The following is a 19,975-nucleotide window of genomic DNA, read 5'->3' on the forward strand; positions in this document are numbered from 1 at the left end:
CTCCCCTATCTCCTCTTCATCTTTTATATTTACAGGAGAAGTATTATCATTACTAGTTACATTATCAGAGGAGTCCTCAAACACTAGAGGATCAGTATTAACAGTTTCTTGCTCTAACCTATCCCAACCAACGTGCTCAAGGAATTTTGCACTAGAACTATTATATACATTAGTTGTGCCTCGTTCCCAGAAACGATATGATCTGTGGTTAGCTTCGTAACCTACGAAGTATAATTGCCTAGCCCTATGTTGGCCTTTACTCCTGAGTTGTGCAGGAATGTGGACCCAAGCTGGGGTGCCAAACGTGTGCAGGTAATCAAGGTTTGGTCTTCTACCATGCCATATTGTATATGGTATTTTACCAGTAGAAGTATTAACAACTATATTCAGAACATGGTTTGCACATTTTGCTGCCTCCCCCCACAGTCTATCTGTTAAGCCAGAATCTTAACATGGTTCTCATCATGGCTTGTAACGTTTGCCCACGTCTCTCAACAAATGCATTATGTTGAGGCCTATAAGGGGCTGAACGTTTATGCTCAATGCCAGCTGATTGTAGCATATCAACAAAGCGCTTATTTGTAAATTCAGTACCATTATCAGTAATTATGCACTGAACCTTTCTCTTTGTTTTTCTCTCGACGAACTTCAGCCAGTTTGCAAATTGTTGGAAAGTATCTGCCTTTGACTTAAGCAGATAACAAAATCCATAACGAGAGTAGTGGTCCAATATACTTAAAATATAACATGACCCTCCTAAACTTGGTTTCATGGGTCCAATTAACTCAGCAAACACAACTTCCAAAGGTACAGTTGTTTTGAAGCCGTTAAACCTATTTGCAGGAGTTGCCTTACTCTTTTCCTGATTACAGGCATTTCAATTCAAATACTTACTACATGGCTTCAGTTTAATTCCTTCTACTAACTCAACTGTTTACGTAGTGATTTAAAGTTTACATGCCCTAACCGCCTATGCAATAAATGTATACACTCATCATGTGGCTTCTTGTTCTCACATATTGAGTTAGCTTTAACTGTACTAACCTGGTTACTTTTGAGAATGAATAAACCATTTTTCAAATTAGCAGTTACACAGGTTCCATTCCTCTCAATAGTGCATTGCTCCCCTCTGAATGTTACCACAAACCCAACCTTAACCAATTCCCTTACAGATAACAGGTTGAATCTTAGTTTAGGTATATATAACATAGGTAACTGTTCATCAATGCATGGACAATATGAATTACCTTCACCAGAGGCCTTCATCCTCCAACCGTTTGCCAGTGAAACATATTGGGTGCTGTTTTTTATATTAATAAACCTCTTTTTCACTTTAGTAATGCATTGTGAAGCCCCACTATCAACAACCCACAATTCATTATTTCTGGATGTTGATTTACCAGAAATAGCCAAACCAATGCCCTTCTTAGCCTTCCCACTGCTATTCACATTCTGTTTTCTACCCTTTCTACAGGATTTGGCTATATGCCCTCTAGCCCCACAAGAATAACATTTCTTGACGTTGTAAGCAGTGGTGAATGGCTGCTCCTCTTGTGGTTGTGTCTCTCTCAGCTGGTCTCTGTCATGCCTCCTTCTGGACTCTTCCAGCAGTCTCCCAGTAATGTTAGTCAAAGTCAGTTCCTCTCTGGTCAGGACTTCCAAAGAAGAAACATACCCATCATAACTCTCATCCAAAGATGACAGAATAATGTAGACCTGATGCAACTCTGAAAAAATCAGCTCCTTTTCATGAAGCTCTTGAAAAGTTGCCTTCATGTAATTTAAATGGGTCAGCATATCTCCATTCTTCTGCAAACGAGCCCTAAACAGCTTACGTGTAAGGTGTAAATGTGCACCCACACTGTCTCGAACATAAAGCCTTCGCAAAATGCCCCAACACCTAGCAGCAGACTCCTCACCACAAATATGGACAAGCTGCTGGTCATTGAGTGTTAGTCCAATAATGCAAAGAGTTTTCTCGTTGCTTCTTTTAAAGTCATCTAACTTCTTTGCATCCTCTTCGTTATCTGGATCCCAAGCAGTAGTATCAGGTGGGTTATTTACAACAGTCCATAGTCCTTCCTTGCACAAAAGCAAGCAGCATTTCGTGGACCAGGAAACATAGTTTGTCCCATCCAACCGGGTTATCCAGGAGATGCCTGACAACAGTTCTTGTGCCATTTTACACCAAAATAGCCTACACAAACTCAGCTAGGAAAACTGTGTGAACTAACTCTCAGTACAGGCCTGGGCCCATAACCAGTGTTAAGGAATTTGCTGTGCAGAGGTCTCCTTGTGCTACCAAAGAGTTGCACAGACAAGGAAGGGCACTGAGAGCAGTAAAAGTCACACAAGAATACACTGAGTTATAAAAACAAAAAGTAGTTTACTTTTGAGGTGGTGTAAGAACAAAAATGCACAGTCAAAAAATAAACAGTCCAGGTCATAAACAATAGCAACAGTCCAAGGAGTAATCCAAACTACAAAGTCTTCTTACCGGTCCAGAGGTCAATACACAGTTCAGGTTTACAACAGTAGTAAACCAACAGCAGAGCAAAAACAGTAATAGTAGAGATCAGTGAATTCAGAGAGAGAGAGAAGCTACTTCCTAGCTTCCTCTTATGGCCATGAGAACACTTACACACCCATTGGCCAATTAACTTCTTAAAGACATAACATTATGGTTAATATATTTTCAACCCAACATTGTAGGCTAACACCATATGCCTAACACTTTGCTAACAATATGTATTTTAGTACTGATGTTATTGCTATATATACACACAGAGAGAGATCAACTGAACCAAAATACCATGAAAAATGTGCCACCCTTGGATAAGCCAAGTAAAAAATAAATGTTATTGAAAATATGAAAACAGAAACATCTAAAAAAAAGATAGTTTATCCATGAATGGACTTATCTATGAGTATATATTGTACCTTCCCTTAATGATTGTTTGGTCCAAAGTACTATCAGAATTTGCTTGTGCAAATTCTCCTACATTCAACTTTTATTTTTTGTACAACAGTTTTTTTGGAAATTGGAATTCAAAGCTTTTAGAGAGTAGAGGAAAAGCTTATTTCTTTTGTTAAGAGGCATTTCATCTTCCCAGTATTCCAAAAGTGGGGAATAATTATTCAGTGTTTTTCATTTTAATCAGATGTCTGAAAGTGTCTAACAATAACGAGGGAGAAACCCTCTGTGACTCAAAGAATGGTAGAAATCCATTCAATATATTAAGTGTTGACTATATACCCTGATCCATATGACAGGAATGAATAACAGATTTATCCCTGTTTTTACACATATAAGAAATCTAGGCATCCACAGGGAAAAAAGTTTAAAAAAAAACAAAGCAAGTTGGTGAATGTAAACTCTGCCCTTTGTATGTGCACAGATAAATCTAGCCACACCTGGGCATTTGATGGCTCCTGGGGTACATCCAGCCCTTTGGCTGCCCTTGTCTGGACAACATGGATAGCTTTTATTTTGAAGGCAGCATTTTAAATTCAATTTATGTATGTGTGTGCATGCCTACACACCTTCACATTCCTATTAGTTCCACCCAGTCCCAGTTTCTCATGTGACACCTTGGGAAAATAATTGCTCTAGCTCTTGCTTGACAACCTCTAGTAACAGATCATTATCTTGAATCCCACTGTCTGAATTTATACAAATGCATTCATATTTTGAAAGAAACAGATAAACCATACACATATACACAGGTTTTCTTTTGCTATTTTATTAGGGTAGGGTTTTTTGTAGTGGACAATGCCTCATACTTTGGGGGACATGGCAGTCATTTCTTCAACCACTGTTATTGATTCACTTCCTATTGGTACTGGGGTCACCCACTTCTAAGAAAAGAAAATATTCTTACATTAATTCCTAAATGTCATGATTGTTCTCATTTCTACATCACAGCTTATTGCAAATACACATATCAAAACCCTTATCTTTTATTGCATATAAAGTAGTCTTCCAAGGATGATGAAGTGGTGAAGCTTTGGACTGGCACAGTGGAAGCCAGTTTCCAGTCACCATCTGCCATGAAAACACTGGATAAGTTGGGCTAGTCGCTGCTAGCACAACTTATAGGACAAATGTTGTGCGGGGGAAATACCAGTAGGAAGAGAGAACAGGATGTGTGCCCCTTGAATTTTTGCCATTTGCCAAAACTCAGATTGAGGACAAGACACTCTTAGGGAGAGCAATTCTATGCCCTTGGGCTATGCAGGAAAACTCCTGTGTACTAGATAACTGAGTTTGTGGAGCTAATATATCTTCAGAATAACTTTTCTGTTAAGCTAGATTCATAATGGAAAAACATTCTTCATAGATTTTGGTCCTTAGATCTGGTCCTGAATCATTTAGGATGCTAAAAGTTCATAGCTAGAAGTACATTTCTGTTCTTAATTTATACTGACACAAATAAAAAAGAACCAATTATTAACTTAGCATTAAAATTATAAAGTAGGTATGAAAGAGTTATTCATGTACACATAAAATACTTTACAGATCATTTTATTTAGCATATTTCGAACCCACCTCCACATTCTTTTCATGTTGCCACATATCTTTTGGTTGGGGGACTGGATCAGTAAGTTTTTTCCATATGTGGTGCCTGTACAAAGAAAGATTTGGAGCATTATCCCAGATTCTTCTCTTGAAATAACTTGCTATATGTGCCTGAAAATGTGCAGCAGCATTGACACAACATACTTTTAAAATATAGACTAGTAATTCTGTGTATTTAATTGTATCAATCCTACAGGGTCTGAGCAGAACAAAAAACACTAGAAAAACCAATAAGTGCATTGAGCCATCTTTTAGAAAACTAGATGCAAAAATAAGCATAGGGTTCAGATAGATTCTGTCCCATTAAAATAGAAAAGGCTTTCTTCTGAACCTTTATTAACCCAAACCAATTGCACCAAAGGAAAAGAATAAACAGGCAGTATATTTTAAAAAGGTATCTGAGGACAACAGCCAAGAGGAATTCCTACAGCAGGCAACTGGAGGACAAAATCATTCTGAGAAAAAAAGGAACAAGATAAGAAAAAGTAGTGAGAAATCACTGAAATAAAAATAAAAAGAACAGTATCTGTTACAAAAACAGATCTAATGCAGAAGATAGGTTTTTGTTAGAGCTATATCCATAGTAATCAGCAAAATGTATCTTGCCATTTCTTTAGATTCTTTTGTTCTGCTCTTCTTATGAAGTAAATTTAACCTAATTATTGTGTAACAATGGTTGTATTCAATCTATGTTTATTGTTATGTCACATAAACAATTTTATTTATTAAGGAAAGATACAAACTTAGTAAAGTTTGCGTAGGTAAAAACATCTATTCTTTACATCTTTCTCAATAACTGCATCTTGTCTAGTTGACCGTTATGCTGAAGAAGTGCTGATTTGCACTTGAATTTTTAAAGGGCTAGTTTTATCAACTGCTAGGACAAAAAGATGCTAAAGTGAAAGCTGTTTTCTGTGTCTTCATAACAATGAAAAATAATAAAATTTTACCTTTTACAAATCAAAGTCAAGAGCACAATTATTAGCATGGTTCCAAGTGCAGCAAAGACTAAAGGCAGTGTAGGGAATGTATCAGGATCAGTACCTGAAACAATAGCAAGGCTTAGTATTCATATACTGATTTATTTAAAGATATTCAGACACACATGATTACAGAGCAATGAAGAAGCAGCCCTTTCTTTTGGTGGGGAAAAAAAGCCAACAGATACCTTTGACCCTAAATGTACCATTATTTTAATATGGATAGTTAATGAAATAATTTTTAATATAGCTATATATAAATATAGTATTAGCAGGAAAATAAAACAAATTGGAACAAATACGGATTTGTACATTTCTATTTAGGAAATCATGTACCGCTACTTTTTTTAGGAGAGCAAAATTAGGCAAGTGAACACTAAACAGAATTACAAATGTATTCATTTTCATGTTTTCAGCCAACCTGTATCAGGTATTTTATAGGAAATTTCTCATTAAAATGATCCTTCAGTGGAGAAAATAATTTTAGCTCTTCAAATCTGCTGCGAGTTTGAGGGGTGGGGGGTGGCAGCAGATTTTGGAGAAGGAAATGTTTAAACTTTGTTTTGAAACTGGCTTTAGCAGTAATATAATCTAGATTGGTGTCCCTCCATTTTTAGCAATCCAATCATCTTGTCTCAAATTCAAAGCATCATTAAAACTTGAGAGAAAAACAAATAATCCAAAAGGAGAATTTTGAATTTAGAGCTTCCTTATCATTAATCATTCTGGGAGTTAAAGTCCACAAGTCATAAAAGGGCCATAGTTCCCCATCTCTGGCTAGATGGTGAGTTTCAGTGTGGATGTCATTTTGGATCTAAGAAAATGGCAAAACCAATCTTGTTGTTTTTCTGCTACCATCAAAGAATGTAAAAAGTATTTTTAAAAATAAATCCATTACCTTCAGAATAAAGTTGATAAGGAATTGGGAATATTTATGAAGGGAGGAAGAGTAATTTGATTTTATTGGGATAATAAAATCTCCACCCCGAGATCTCTCGTTTGTGGATTCCCTCAGGGGTCGGTCCTCTCTCCCCTCCTGTTCAACATCTACATGAAGCCGCTGGGTGAGCTCATTCGTGGTTTTGGGGTGGGGTATCACCAGTACACTGATGATACCCAACTTTTTCTTTCCACCCCGACCCAACCCAGTGATGCCCTCACCGTGATGTCCCGTTGCCTGGAGGCAGTCCGGGTTTGGATGGGGAGAAACAGGCTTCGTCTCAATCCTAACAAGACTGAGTGGCTGTTCATACCGGCATCTCGGGCTGACCAGCCTTCTCCATCATTAACAATAGGGGATGAGGTATTACCACCCATTGATAGGGCTCGCAACTTGGGCGTCCTGGATTCACGGCTCAGTTTGGAAGATCATATAGGAGACGTGACCAGGGGGGCTTTTGCCCAGATTCGCTTGGTGCACCAGTTGCGTCCCTATCTGGACCAAGATGCTCTACGTACAGTCACTCATGCGCTCGTGACCTCCCGGTTAGACTACTGCAATACCCTCTACATGGGGCTGCCCTTGAGGACCACCCGAAGGCTTCAACTGGTGCAGAATTCAGCCGCATGAGTTTTGATGGGAGCTTCCCAATACTCCCGTGTAACACCTCTTCTCTGTGAGCTACATTGGCTTCTGGTTGCCCTTCGGGTGAGATTCAAGGTGCTGGTAATGACCTATAAAGCCCTAAATGGCTTTTGGTCCGGACTATCTAAGGGAACACCTGCTGCCGGCATCATCTTCCCATCGTCCTGTGCGCCCCCACAGGGAGGGCCTTCTCAGGGTACTGCCGGTTAATGAATGCCGGCGGGTTATTCCCAGGGGAAGGGCGTTCTCTGTGGGTGCGCCTGCCCTATGCGACCAACTACCCACGGAACCTAGGACAGCCCCCGGCCTTCGTTCATTTCGCCAGGACCTGAAAACTTGGCTCTTCGATCTGTTTGGTCCAGACTGTGGGGTTGTTAATTTAACTGGGTTTTAGATTTACTCTTGGGGCTTAAATTTAATTTAATTGTTTTAATTGTTTTTAATTTTTAGTATTCATGGTTTCAACTGCCCTGTAAACCGCCCTGAGTCCTACGGGAATAGGGCAGTATACAAATCCAATAAAATAAATAAATAAATAAATAAATAAATAGTATTTAAAAATAAAATTATGTTTATTATTGTTTATTATGATGGGATACAACAAATATCTCCTTGGCATTAGAAGTAATTATCATATCAATGAAGAAAAGAATATTACATCACAAACTAAAGATGCCAGAAACAAATGGAATGTCATGGTTTTCATATTTTTCTGTTGTTTTGTGTGTGTCTGTGTGCACACTCCAAGCCCATATTACACTGGTCATTAGATCTTTTTTTATTTTTAAAGTTAATTTTAATTTTTTCAAAAGGAATTATGGATCCAGATTTTACTATACTTTAGGGTTACCCCCTCAGAGGCCGCCAAAGCCCAGGCCCTCCCAGCCCCGCTCCCCTCTGTCGCACTCTGCAGCTGTCTTCTCAAGGCCTTAGTAATGTGTCTTTTGTAGCAGAAGCTCACGCGAAGTGAGGTGGCAGACTCTCGTCGTCAAAGGGGGGGGGCTTTCAGGAACAAAGATGACCAGCTCCTAGCCCCAATAGTCAATGCATGACAGTATTTAACAGCCCCAGGCAGTCATAGCAGCAATAGTCAATGATTTCACAGCGACTGTTTGGAAACAAGTGGGGTCGGGAAACCACAGCTCCAGGCAGCAATAGGAACATGAACGAAGGTAGTCAGCATTCTGCAGTAACAGCTCGCTCCACAAGGGCAACTCCCCATAATGTCTATAACTTGCACAAGTAACAATAATCAAAGTTTGGATGGCCGCTAGTCTCCAAAGCAGTAACGACCTGCCTCTCCTTCTCTTCTGTCATTGCTCGCAGTCTCAGTTCTTGTTGGTGTCAAAACCCCACCCCACTTTCCTTTATTGTTAAAATCTAAATTTAGCAACCCCAGTAACTTTCTCTCTCCTCACTCTCTCTCTTGCCTCCGCTCGGGATATCCCCCCTGCAAAAGAAAGCAGTAAAATTCCACCTTCTCACTCTCTCTTACTCTCTCCTTCCCTCTCCTTCACAGAAAGGGATCAGCTAAAACCTCAAATCCCTCTTTGACTTCACCTGGTCTCTCTCCAACAACAGCAGTCACCCCCACCCCCTTTCCTCCTTTTTGTTTCCTTCCGCCCAATCCACGCCTGCCGTGCCCAAAACTGGCAGCAGGTGTCCAAGCTTCCCTCTCCCCGGGCAGGCTCCTGGAAAGCCTTTCAGCCAGCCTTGCTACAATACCATATTTCAAATGATAACACTACTAATCTTTTCCAGAATTTACCAATCACTATTTTAACTATATACTGTATCTCTATATATTTGATGCCTTTGAGTCAATCTCAACTCTAGGCAACTGCCTGAACATGTCCCTGCAGTTTTCTTGACAAGATTTTGGAAGTGATTTGCTGTTGCCTTGCTGGCTTTCTGACTAAAGTGAGAAAAAATTTACAATCTCTTGGTTTCTAGCCTGGTGCCTTAACCAGTGTACCACACTGGGTCTCTATACATGCTGATAATAAGAGTGTAATCATAGTTCCAATGTGTTTCAGTGTTATATTCAAGAAATAGATTTAACCATGCTAATTATGCATTTATGACAATCTTTGGTTTTGTGATAGGACTGGTTCTTACAAATATATTGCTTTACAATTATCTTGCCACCACAGATTCTATAGGTACTATTCACCTATTCTTACTCCAACATTTTGGTGAAAATTATTTGTCAGATGTGCCAGTTTTACGTGAATGAGCATCTATGAAGTATCTGTGATGAATTAATTTCAAATTAGTTCCAATTGTTTATGCCAGTATGGATTTATTTGTTGCCAATTCTATTCAAATATCAGTGTCAGGAGCAAATAACCAGGAGTGTTTGTTAAGTTCACAGCACTAGTCTTTGTCAACTAACGTTCAGTGTTAATTTGGCACTAAATAAGGGTCAATGGAATTCAAGGGGGACTGGACTTGGATCTTTTGTGGCAACACAAAAACTACAAACTGATGATGTGTTTACTCTGCCTTCCAGCTGTGCCTTCTTTTCTCCTACAATCACATTCTGTAACCCAGAATTACATTCTGTAATCTAAATCTAAATTTAATAACCTATTATACATTTTAGTTATATAGTTTTTTGAGTCTCCCAAATCAAGTATTAATTTTCACATTCCATTAATATCTTATGTATTTTAGCGTCTTAGTGAAACACAATAATAATTGTTGCCAAATGACCCATGGTAGTGGAATAGGTTGTTATCATGTTTTATATTTTTTTTTACTTTAAATTGGAATTTTATTCACATAAACATATTTAAACTGTAATAACTTATTTATTACAATTCTTCAATATAGTAGCAGAAATAGGATTTTTTATGTTTGGAGAATTTAAATTTATTATATCTACTCTAAGATTGCTTGAATTAAAAGTAGAATTCATAGTCTGAGAATTTTTTAAAACCTTGTTACCAAAGTATATTGGGGAATTACCTAAATATATTAATATTATCTTATTTTTCAATGATCATTTCGATAGTAGGAAGCTCTTAACCACCAGCTGACTATTAAGAGGAATGTTAGCATCAAGCAGGAGAAATAATTAAGGGAAAAATAAATTACCAAACTCAATAGGTTCACTCCATTCTCCATTCATTTCTTTTGAAATTGTACACACAGTGTGTCCAATTGTGCGAATTCTCAAGATATATTTTGCAGGCTTTGCAAAATTGAAGTATGTTTTTCCTGTTACCTAAAAACAAAATATTTATCTACTTAAATTTTTGCTTGATGAAATAATGTTCAATATAAAAATATACTTTATCTTGAATCAATCACATAGTTATTGTTTTGCTTATTAATGAAAAGAAATATTGCAAAAACTAATTGTTTAATTTCAAACCTTGCTTCCATTTCCTTGTGACTGCAATTTTTTTAAAATTGAATTATGCAAAGAAACCAAACTGTTCTTTACTTCTGCTATAATTTTTAGAATATGAGGTTAAAAACATTCATCTCTGTAGATTCTTGATATCACAAAAAAAATAACAACTGCCCTGTTTGTGCCCCTTATGCAAGAAAAGATGAGAGAATAGCATATTGCTTTGACTTATCAGAGTCAGTTTTGTACTCTGATAAGTCCTGTGGTCTAAGATTAGTGCATTCTGGAGAATTTGTTAAAAATTACCACAGTTCCACTTGGGCCAAATGCAAGGATTTTCTGTTTTGCTCCCAACTGATTGGACAAAAAGTAAACTCAGTATTCATCTCCAAAAACAATCAATAAACTAACAGTTAAGGTGTAGATTTAGAATGTGTCTAAATATCTTCAATCTTCCAGGTTTAAGCTACAAACTGTCAGAATCCATTTATATTTCATTTCTAACTATCTTTTCTGTGCAAACCGAAATCTCACCCCACCCCCCTGGATTCTGCCATTCCCAAGGAGAAGAGGGAACAAGCATGGGTTTTTATTGCTTTCACTTCCTTTCCTTAGATGTAACTTTTTGTTTATTCCGCCTTCCTGCAATCCATCACAATAAGATAAATGAGAGGCATTTTCCCTCTCATCTTACAGGCAACTAAGAAAGGGGGAGGGGAATAAATCCCTCCAGAATCTGGTTTGTTTCTCTGGATGGAATGGGGGGGGGAATAATTCTGCTACGAATAGACTAATGTTTCTCCTTTTCCCATGAGGGGCTTACCACATGGAACTTGGCTGATCCGGAACTGACCGAATGAACTTGGGATGGGGCTTGCTTGGGGACATTTAAAAATATTGATCTGTGAAGGGATTTCTCAGATCCTGTCTATTATACCCTCTATCATCTATGTCTTAGTAAAACTTCCTGCTTGGATAACCTCATCTCCAAGAGTTTTTCTTTCTTAAGATGTGGATTGAAGTGGGTTCTCATATTAGATAGGATCTGCATTAAGAATCAACCTGGAAGGAAGAACCTTACTGGGGGACTTTTCAAAAAATACAATGTCTAACAACAAGGCAGGGAAAGAGGGAAGCCCCATGGAAAGGGAACTTTCCCCCCGACCAAGATGGGGCAGCTACCAACCCAAATGGAAGCAAGAGATGGAGAGCTCCCTGCATGTCAGTGAAGAGGATGCACCACGTGCAGACTGGATCCTAGAGAAAGCTATTGACCTGATGAAAAAACCCTTGGGTCAATAAGGGAAGAGAAACTTGAGTCCCACAGACACACCAGCTCCTAGAGCTACAGCTGGGGAGACAGTGGGGGGGATCTGGAACCTGTAGCACTGGGGACGTCCGCTGAACCTGGAGCTACCACCTCAGCAGCACTCAGCCCTGCGCCGACCTGCAGACAGGGAGCAGGATGGGGGGCAATACCGCCAGTGGCGTAGACACCGATCCATTCAAAGACTCCCACCTCTGGAAGCAAAATTCAAGGGGGAGCCGCCATGTTTGGGCTTTTTCCTAACTCAAGCCCTCAGTTATATGGAAGAATATGGATAGGACATCCCCAGTGACAAAGCCCGCATCTGCATTGTGCAATCCGCCCTGGACAGACTGGCTGCAGACTGGGTGGTGAACCTGCATGACTCCAATGCCCCAGAACTCAATAACTTCAACCGGTTCATGTCATCCTTGAGGACGTGATTTGAGAACATTTTGGCTGATCGTAAGGCCCGGGAGAGAATCAAAACAGTGAGGCAGGGCAGACGGCCGGTGGCTGAATACACACAAGAATTCCGGGCGATTGCCAACAAGCTCAACTGGCCAGAAGACATCCTCCTTAGCCATTTCAAAGACGAACTAAACTGCAATCTGTGTGATGCTTGCCTGCCTCAAGGAGACCCACACCACCTCGATGACTGGTACGTCCTGGCAGAGGAGGTGGAGATAGACCTACTGAAGAGGCACTGCTGAGGGAAACCATGGGCCCGCCTGCCTCCCGAGCAAATACGAGCCAGCAAAACCACCGGCTATGGCTAAGAGATCAACGGGCTGTTTCAAATGTGGGAGAGAGGGCCACCACGCCACAGAATGCTGCTCAAAAGCCCCTCAGCAGAAATCAGACCCATCACCAGCCAGGAGATTAGGAAAGTCCCCAGCCAAACCAAAAGAACCCACCATGAGGGGGATAGAGGCTACAGAATCCCAAACCCCTGCAAAGGAATGCGAAAGAACTCCAGCCTACACCGCAGGGGCTGTGGGCACCTCGGAGGACAGCTCAGAAGGCGAAACCCTGGTAAGTGGATCCATTCCACGCATCCTCAAGTCAGTGACTATATTAGCTCCCTCCATGCCCAAAGCTGTCAAAGTGAAAGTCTTAATAGACTCTGGTTGCACCTGCTGCCTCATTAGCCCGACGCTAGTGGGGAACTTGGGCATTTCAGTGAGGTGACTAAAGCAACCTATTTCCTTTGGCCAGCTAGATGGGTTCATAGAAGGGGGGGTCCCATCTACCCTAGCCACCTTACTAGTTCACCTGTCCCTGGGGACCTATGAGGAAGATATAACGTTTGTAGTTACCCCAGGAATGGAATGCCCAATGATTTTAGGGCTGGAATGGTTAAAGAAATAGAACCCCTGGGTAAATTGTAGGACAGCAGAACTCAACTTCCCAGAGGGGAAGCGTGTGAACTCAGAAAACCAAAAGCCCCCCAAACCCAAGGAGCAGAGATAGCATCAGTGGGGGAAGAGAAGGGGTTACCAGAAATACCGGAAGAATACCGGGACCTTGCTGAAGTTTTCAGTGAGGAACTTTTGGATGAGCTCCCTCCTCACTGACCCATAGACTGTGCTATAGAAATCAAACCCAGGGCAAAACCCCTGAAGCCCAGGCTGTATTCCATAAGCCCTAAAGAGATGGAGGAGATGGAAAGATTCATAAATAAAAATTTAGAAAGGGGATTTATTGAACCTGCCAAACCCAAAGTGGCCACTCTGGTGCTATTTAGAGAGAAGGACAGCACTTCATGCTTGTGCATGGATTACCACTCCCTAAATGCAATTAAGTGAAAATAATCTGTATCCCTTAACCCCCATGAAAGATATGCTATCCCACCTATCTAAAGGAAAATTTTTTACCAAACTAGACCTAAAAGAAGCATACTACCGCATTAGGATCAAGGAAGGGGATGAATGGAAGACTGCATTTAATTGTCCAATGGGTTGCTACCAGTTCAAAGTTCTGCCGTTTGGACTGCAAGGGCCCCCCGCAGTTTTTATGCAATTAATCAATGAAGTGCTAAGACAGCACCTATTTAAGGGGGTCCTGGTTTACTTAGATGACATCCCTATCTTCACTGAGACCAAGGAGGAGCACATTAAACTAGTCAGAGCAGTTCTAAAAAAGTTGCGGGTTGCCCACCTATATGCAAAATTATTGAAATGTGAATTCCACCAGGAAAGAATAGACTACCTGGGGTATTGCATATCCCTGCAGGGCATTGAAATGGACCCCAATAAGATCAGGGCAGTATTAGAATTGGCAACCCCTGTACACAGAAGCAATTACAAAGTTTCCTGGGTTTTGCAAATTTCTACTGCCAATTCATCCCTTCATTTGCCCAAATAGCCCTGCCTCTCACTAACTTAGCTATTGCTAAGCACATTGATTTGTGCTTAGAGTGTAAGCCGCCCTGAGTCTTCGGAGAAGGGCGGGATATAAATGGGATTAAAATAATAAATAAATAAATAAAATAAAACGTTGAAAATGAGAGGGGGGCAGTGAAACCCAGCCAGCCCCTGAAATGGACAATGGAATGTCAAGCAGCATTTAAGAGGCTTAAGAGGCTTTTCTCTGCCGAGCCCATACTGAGACACCCAGATCTTGATAAACCTTTCGTAATACAGGCAGCTGCAAGCAATGTGGTGGTGGGAGCTGTTTTATTACAGGAAAATGACGAGGGGTACTGCAACTGTGTGCGTATACTTCCAGGAAACACAGAGACAGAACAACATTGGCTCATCTGGGAGAAGGAGGTGTATGCTGTGAGATGGTCGTTACTTACATGGTGTCATTTCCTTGAAGGAAATAAAATCCCCTTCCAGGTTTGGACAGACCACAAAAATTTGGAAGCACTAAAAACACCCATGAAACTGACTCCTGCTGGTCTCAGCATTTTCACCGATTCCGTTTCACACTTAAACACATACCGGGGGGAAAGAATTTCCTGGCAGATGCACTGTCTCCCATCACATGGGTCACTGATTCTAAAACACTTGTGCCCGGACAACAACTGGCAGCAGCAGTAACCACCAGGGGCCTATGAAGCCGCAGCTGGATAGCTAAACTGGGATTGAATTCTGGAAAGTCCTTGGAAACAGATAAATGGTTCCAGAAAAATAGACATGTGTGCACAATCAAAGATGGATTACCCTGGGTGGGGGGAAGTTATACATACTGGCCACCCAGAGGATCAATTTCATGCAGTTGTGCCATGATACAAAATCAGCAGGACATTTTGGATTTGTAAAAACCTTACACTTAACTTAAAGGGAATTTTGGTGGCCATCCATGAAAAAGGACATAGAAAGCTACGTGGCCAGCTGCCAAATGTGCGCAACGGCTAAGAGGCTGCAAGGAAAGTCACCCGGACTGTTACAACCAGTGGCAAACCCCCCAGCCCTCTGGAAAGAAATAGCCATGGACTTTATAGTGGAATTACCAGAAAGCAATGGGAACACTGTCATCTGGGGGGTTATGGATCTGTTTTCTAAACAGGTGCACTTTATCCCTTGCCAAAAGATTCCCCCTGCAAAAACCTTAGCAAAACTATTTGTGCAGCACATTTACAGACTGCATGGAGCACCTCTATGCATCATATCTGATAGGGGGGTACAATTTATGTCAAAGATTTGGAAGGAATTTTTATCCCTCTTTGGAACTACTCAGGGACTAACTTCTAGTCGTCATCCTCAGGGGAATGGTCAATCGGAACGTGGGAACTCTGTACTTGAGCAATACTTAAGATGCTTTATTAATTTCCAACAATCTAATTAGACGGACCTATTCCCTTTTGCAGAAATTGCTTACAATAACGCAGTCCACTCCAGCACAGGCTACACTCCTTTTCAAATAGCCACCGGTCAAAGTTTCAACCCTATGCCAGAACTAATCCCAAATGAACCAGAAATCTTATCGCTGAAAGAATGGATTGCACTATTGCAAAAAACCTGGCCAATCTTTAGGAAAGCTTTAGACAAAGCTATGCAGGCATACAAAGCACAGGCAGGGTGATTCATATCAAGAACCCCGGAACCTCCAAACAGCAAGGGAAGCACCGGCCCGGCAGACTTTGACAGTTGACAGCTGTCAAACGGCTGCCGAAAGTAACAGCGTATGCGCACCACCCCGCCGGCCGCCATTCTCAATGACAGCTGTCAGACGGGCTGCCGGGACCAAACACGCACGTGCCAGATTTGACAGCTGCCGGAGCTGTCAAATCGGCAGTCCACAATCAGGTCCTCCAAACCGAGCCGAACGCTCAGCTGAGAGGAATTCCCTGACAGCCGCCGAGCTGTCAGATTGCCGTATGCCGATTGGCTGCCGCCTGAGCGGCGGGAGAAACTCTGTTATCTAATTGGTTGTAACGTTTTGACAGTTCTCTATAAAAGCTGGGATTGTGTTGACAGTCAGCTGCCCCGGAGCTGAACCGAATAAACTTGTGAACCTTTGCCTATGGGCTATCTCTCGTCTTTGTGAAGACAATTCACCTGGCGACGAGGATGGGATCCCGGTACTACAGAGCTGCCTACTGAGCTAAGTCACACCGCGAAGGAGTTCCGATCCCTCTCACTGATAAGTCACTGCTGAAGCCGCTTTTTGAGGGCAAAGGAACCCTTCTGAAGCTTGAACAGTACTGTGGACCCAGACCATGGCAAATTTAGGTCACATCAGAGAATTCGACGTCCGCCATCCCGAGGGATGGGAGTCGCATTGGGGGCAAGTCGAGGGCTACCTCGTCATCAACAAAATAACGGAGGACCGCCACAAAGCTGCAGCCCTTCTGTGCCTCAGTGGGCCCGCCGTCTACGACATCGCTTGTAGGGCTCTGCAGCCCAGACCCCGTCGCGACCATTCCATACGCTGAGCTGACCGATCGCCTCAGCAAGCACTTCATGCCCCAACGGTCCGAGCTGTATTGGCGCCTCCACTTCGCCCGCCGCCGCCAGCAACCGGGCGAAGCATCCACAGCTTTCATCGCAGGGGTACGTCACGCAGCCCGCAGATGCCAATTTCCCGACCTGGAAGACTGCATCAGAGACCAGGTTATCGCCGGTCTCTCTAACGAACGGCTCCAGCGGAAATTGGTAGCCAAGCCCACGATGGACCTCGCTGAACTTACATTAGAGATCATGGCCTACGAAGACAGCCACCGCGAGGGCTCCCCTGTGTTCAGAGGCAGCCCGGCCGGGTCAGTCCACCATGCCTGGGAGCCGGACAATGAGCACCCGGAGGCCTGCACTGGCATCGATGACATCATGTCTCGCTTCAACAAAAAGCGCCGACCATGGAAGAACCCGCAGGCCATCCAAACCAGCTGGTCCAGGCCAAAGACCCATCTCCACCGGCCCCAAACCGAAATGTGCCAGCTGCAGCGGGGCTCACGCCAGAGCCTCATGCTGTTTTAGAAATGCAAAATGCCACGGATGCGGGAAGACCGGGCACATTCGCTCCGCGTGCCGCAGCCTGAACCGGGAAACCCTCCACGAGCTTGAGGAAATTCCGGCAGGTAGGACCAAAATCCCCTTCCCTGCCAAGGAAACCTCCCAGCCCTCAGTGTTTTCCATTCTGGCCAAACAAAAAATCTCAACCATCCACCATTTACAACTCAAAATCAAGATCTGGGTTAAGATTCAAGGGGTGCCATGCGAGATGGAGGTCGACTCCGGGTCCTCCGTCTCAATAATGTCCTGGGACACTCTCAAAAAAATCAGCTTTAAAAGCAGATGCCGTATTTCCCTTCAGCCCTCCAAAATACTCCTCGCAGATTTCCAGGGGGACGCTATCCAATTAAAGGGACAAGCACAACTGAGAGTGGAATTCAAAAAATTCCTAGGGCACTTAACAGTCCAAATCACAGAGGCACCCAGAACCAGCCTCATCGGGTTAGACTGGTTCGAGGCTCTGGGCATCCGACTGGAGGGTACCAACCGCATACAATCCCAAACTCTGGAAAATGTTTGCCAAGCGTTCGCTGATGTCTTCGACGGGACGCTTGGCAAATACACGGGCACCCCTATCGACCCCAAACTTAAACCAGAGGTGGGTCCCATCCGCATAAAGGCAAGAAGGGTCCCCTTCGCACTGAAACAAAAAATTGAGGCAGAACTAGATCGTTTAGTCGCCCTCGGGGTTCTAGAACCAACAGATGGGGGAACCTGGGAAACACCCATCGTGACACCAGTCAAGCCAAATGGGGACGTGAGAATATGCGCAGATTATAAAACGACCCTAAACCGCGCATTAAACCCCCATGCATACCCGGTCCCTGCAGTTAGGGACGTGCTCTCAGAAATAGGTTCTGGCTCAATATTCGCCAAAATCAACCGAGCGCATGCCTTCCTTCAGCTACCTGTCACCCAAGAAACAGCTGAGGCGCAAACCATTGTCACACACCCTGGCGCCTTTAAAGTAAACCGACTACAATTTGGAATCTCAGTGGCTCCTGGTATATTCCAGGAAGTCATGGAAAAAACCTTAAAGGGAATCCCAGGGGTCTGCCCCTATTTTGATGACGTGCTCATCGCAGGGGAATCCGAAAACAACTTGGCAGCCAGGCTGCAAGAGGTACTTTCCAGATTTCGGAAAGCGGGTTTAAAACTCAAAAGAGAAAAATGTTCTATAGGCGTCCCATCCGCAGACTTTTTGGGCTACAAAATTGACTCGCAAGGAATCCACCCCACCAACTCTAAAATCCTTGCTATCAAAGCCGCCCCTACTCCCAAAAATAAAACAGAGCTCCAGGCTTTCCTTGGGCTTTTGAATTTTTATCACGCCTTCCTACCTGGAAAGGCGACTATCGCAGAGCCACTCCACAGGCTGCTCGATAAAGGGGCAGCCTGGCAGTGGACAACAGCCCATGACAACAGTTTCAAATCACTCAAACAAATGCTATCCAGCAATGCCACCATTTCCCACTACCAAGAAGACAAACCTCTCTGCATAGCCTGTGACGCATCCCCATACGGGATCGGAGCAGTTTTGAGCCATTTAGACAGTGACGGCACTCAAGCCCCGGTGGCCTATTATTCTAGGACTCTTTCCAAAACGGAAAGAAATTATGCCCAGATAGATAAGGAAGCCCTGGCAATAGTGGCGGGAATAAAAAAATTTCATGACTACCTTTATGGCCGCCCCTTCGTGATTTACACAGACCACAAGCCCCTGTTAGGATTGTTCACCTGGGACCGCCAAACCCCCCAAATTTTGTCCCCAAGGATGCTGCGCTGGACAACGTTCCTCGCAGCATATTCCTATCAGCTAATATACAAACCGGGACACCAAATGTGTCACGCTGACGGCCTCAGCAGGCTTCCCTTACCCCACGTAGAACCAGACCCAGCCCTGGCTAGCAACATCTTGGCCATTCAGGAGCTCCTGGAATGCCCACTGACGGTGAACGATATCGCTGCTGCAACATCTCAAGACCAAACACTTAGCAGAGTATTAGCATAGGTACACACTGGTTGGCAATCCTGTCCAGGCACAGAATTCCAGCCATATTTCTCCAGGCAAAATGAATTAACCTCTCACCTGGGATGCATACTCTGGGGGTGCAGGGTAATCGTGCCAGGCAAGCACAGACCCAAGGTCCTGCATACGTTGCATGAGGGCCACCCTGGCATCGTAAAAACAAAAGCCTTGGCCCGCAGCTACGTTTGGTGGCCGGGCATCGACCAAGACATAGAAAAACACATCGCTGACTGCTATTTGTGCCAGCAGTCCCGCCCGCTCCAACCCAGTGCTCCAATACACAAATGGGAACTCACAAAAAACCCCTGGTCCCACATCCACATTGATTTTGCTGGACCCTTCCAAGGGCAGGTTTTCCTTATAGTCGTGGACAGTTATTCCAAGTGGCTGGAGGTTCTCCCGGTTCACAGCACAACAACTGCCGCAACCATCCAAGCCCTCAGGGGAATCTTCGCAACTCACGGTCTCCCCGACGTTATAATATCAGACAATGGCCCTCAATTTACTTCTCATGACTTTCAGATCTTCACGAGGAGCAATTGTATTAGGCACTCGACGTTGGCTCCCTTCCACCCATCGTCCAACGGCCTTGCGGAGGTTATGGTGAGGGCCACCAAAGACGCCCTCAAAAGAATCATCACGGGGAACTGGCACCGTCACCTGGCACAATTCCTCC

The 19,975-nt window shown here is 43.1% G+C and overlaps 1 protein-coding gene across 6 annotated transcripts in view; it reads right to left on the reverse strand.

The window, feature by feature from the left end:
- Positions 1-3,720: 3,720 nt before the first annotated feature.
- Positions 3,721-19,975, reverse strand: part of LOC310639686 (interleukin-5 receptor subunit alpha-like) — a 54,313-nt gene continuing 38,058 nt past the window's right edge. For 3 of the 6 annotated variants that reach the window (XM_083361526.1, XM_083361527.1, XM_083361528.1), the window contains 4 exons: positions 10,244-10,373; positions 5,530-5,623; positions 4,550-4,625; positions 3,721-3,858 (listed from right to left, as the gene is read on the reverse strand). In XM_083361526.1, coding sequence (XP_083217652.1) covers positions 3,778-3,858; positions 4,550-4,625; positions 5,530-5,623; positions 10,244-10,373 — 381 coding nt within the window. In that variant the 3' untranslated portion in view covers positions 3,721-3,777. Of the gene's footprint in view, positions 3,859-4,549; positions 5,035-5,529; positions 5,624-10,243; positions 10,374-19,975 lie in introns of all 6 variants that reach the window. The other 3 variants (XR_014492370.1, XR_014492371.1, XM_083361529.1) reach the window with 3 other exon arrangements.

This window comes from Vipera ursinii (genome assembly GCF_947247035.1).
Source record: "Vipera ursinii genome assembly, chromosome: 4".
In the NCBI taxonomy this organism is placed as follows: Eukaryota; Metazoa; Chordata; class Lepidosauria; order Squamata; family Viperidae; genus Vipera; species Vipera ursinii.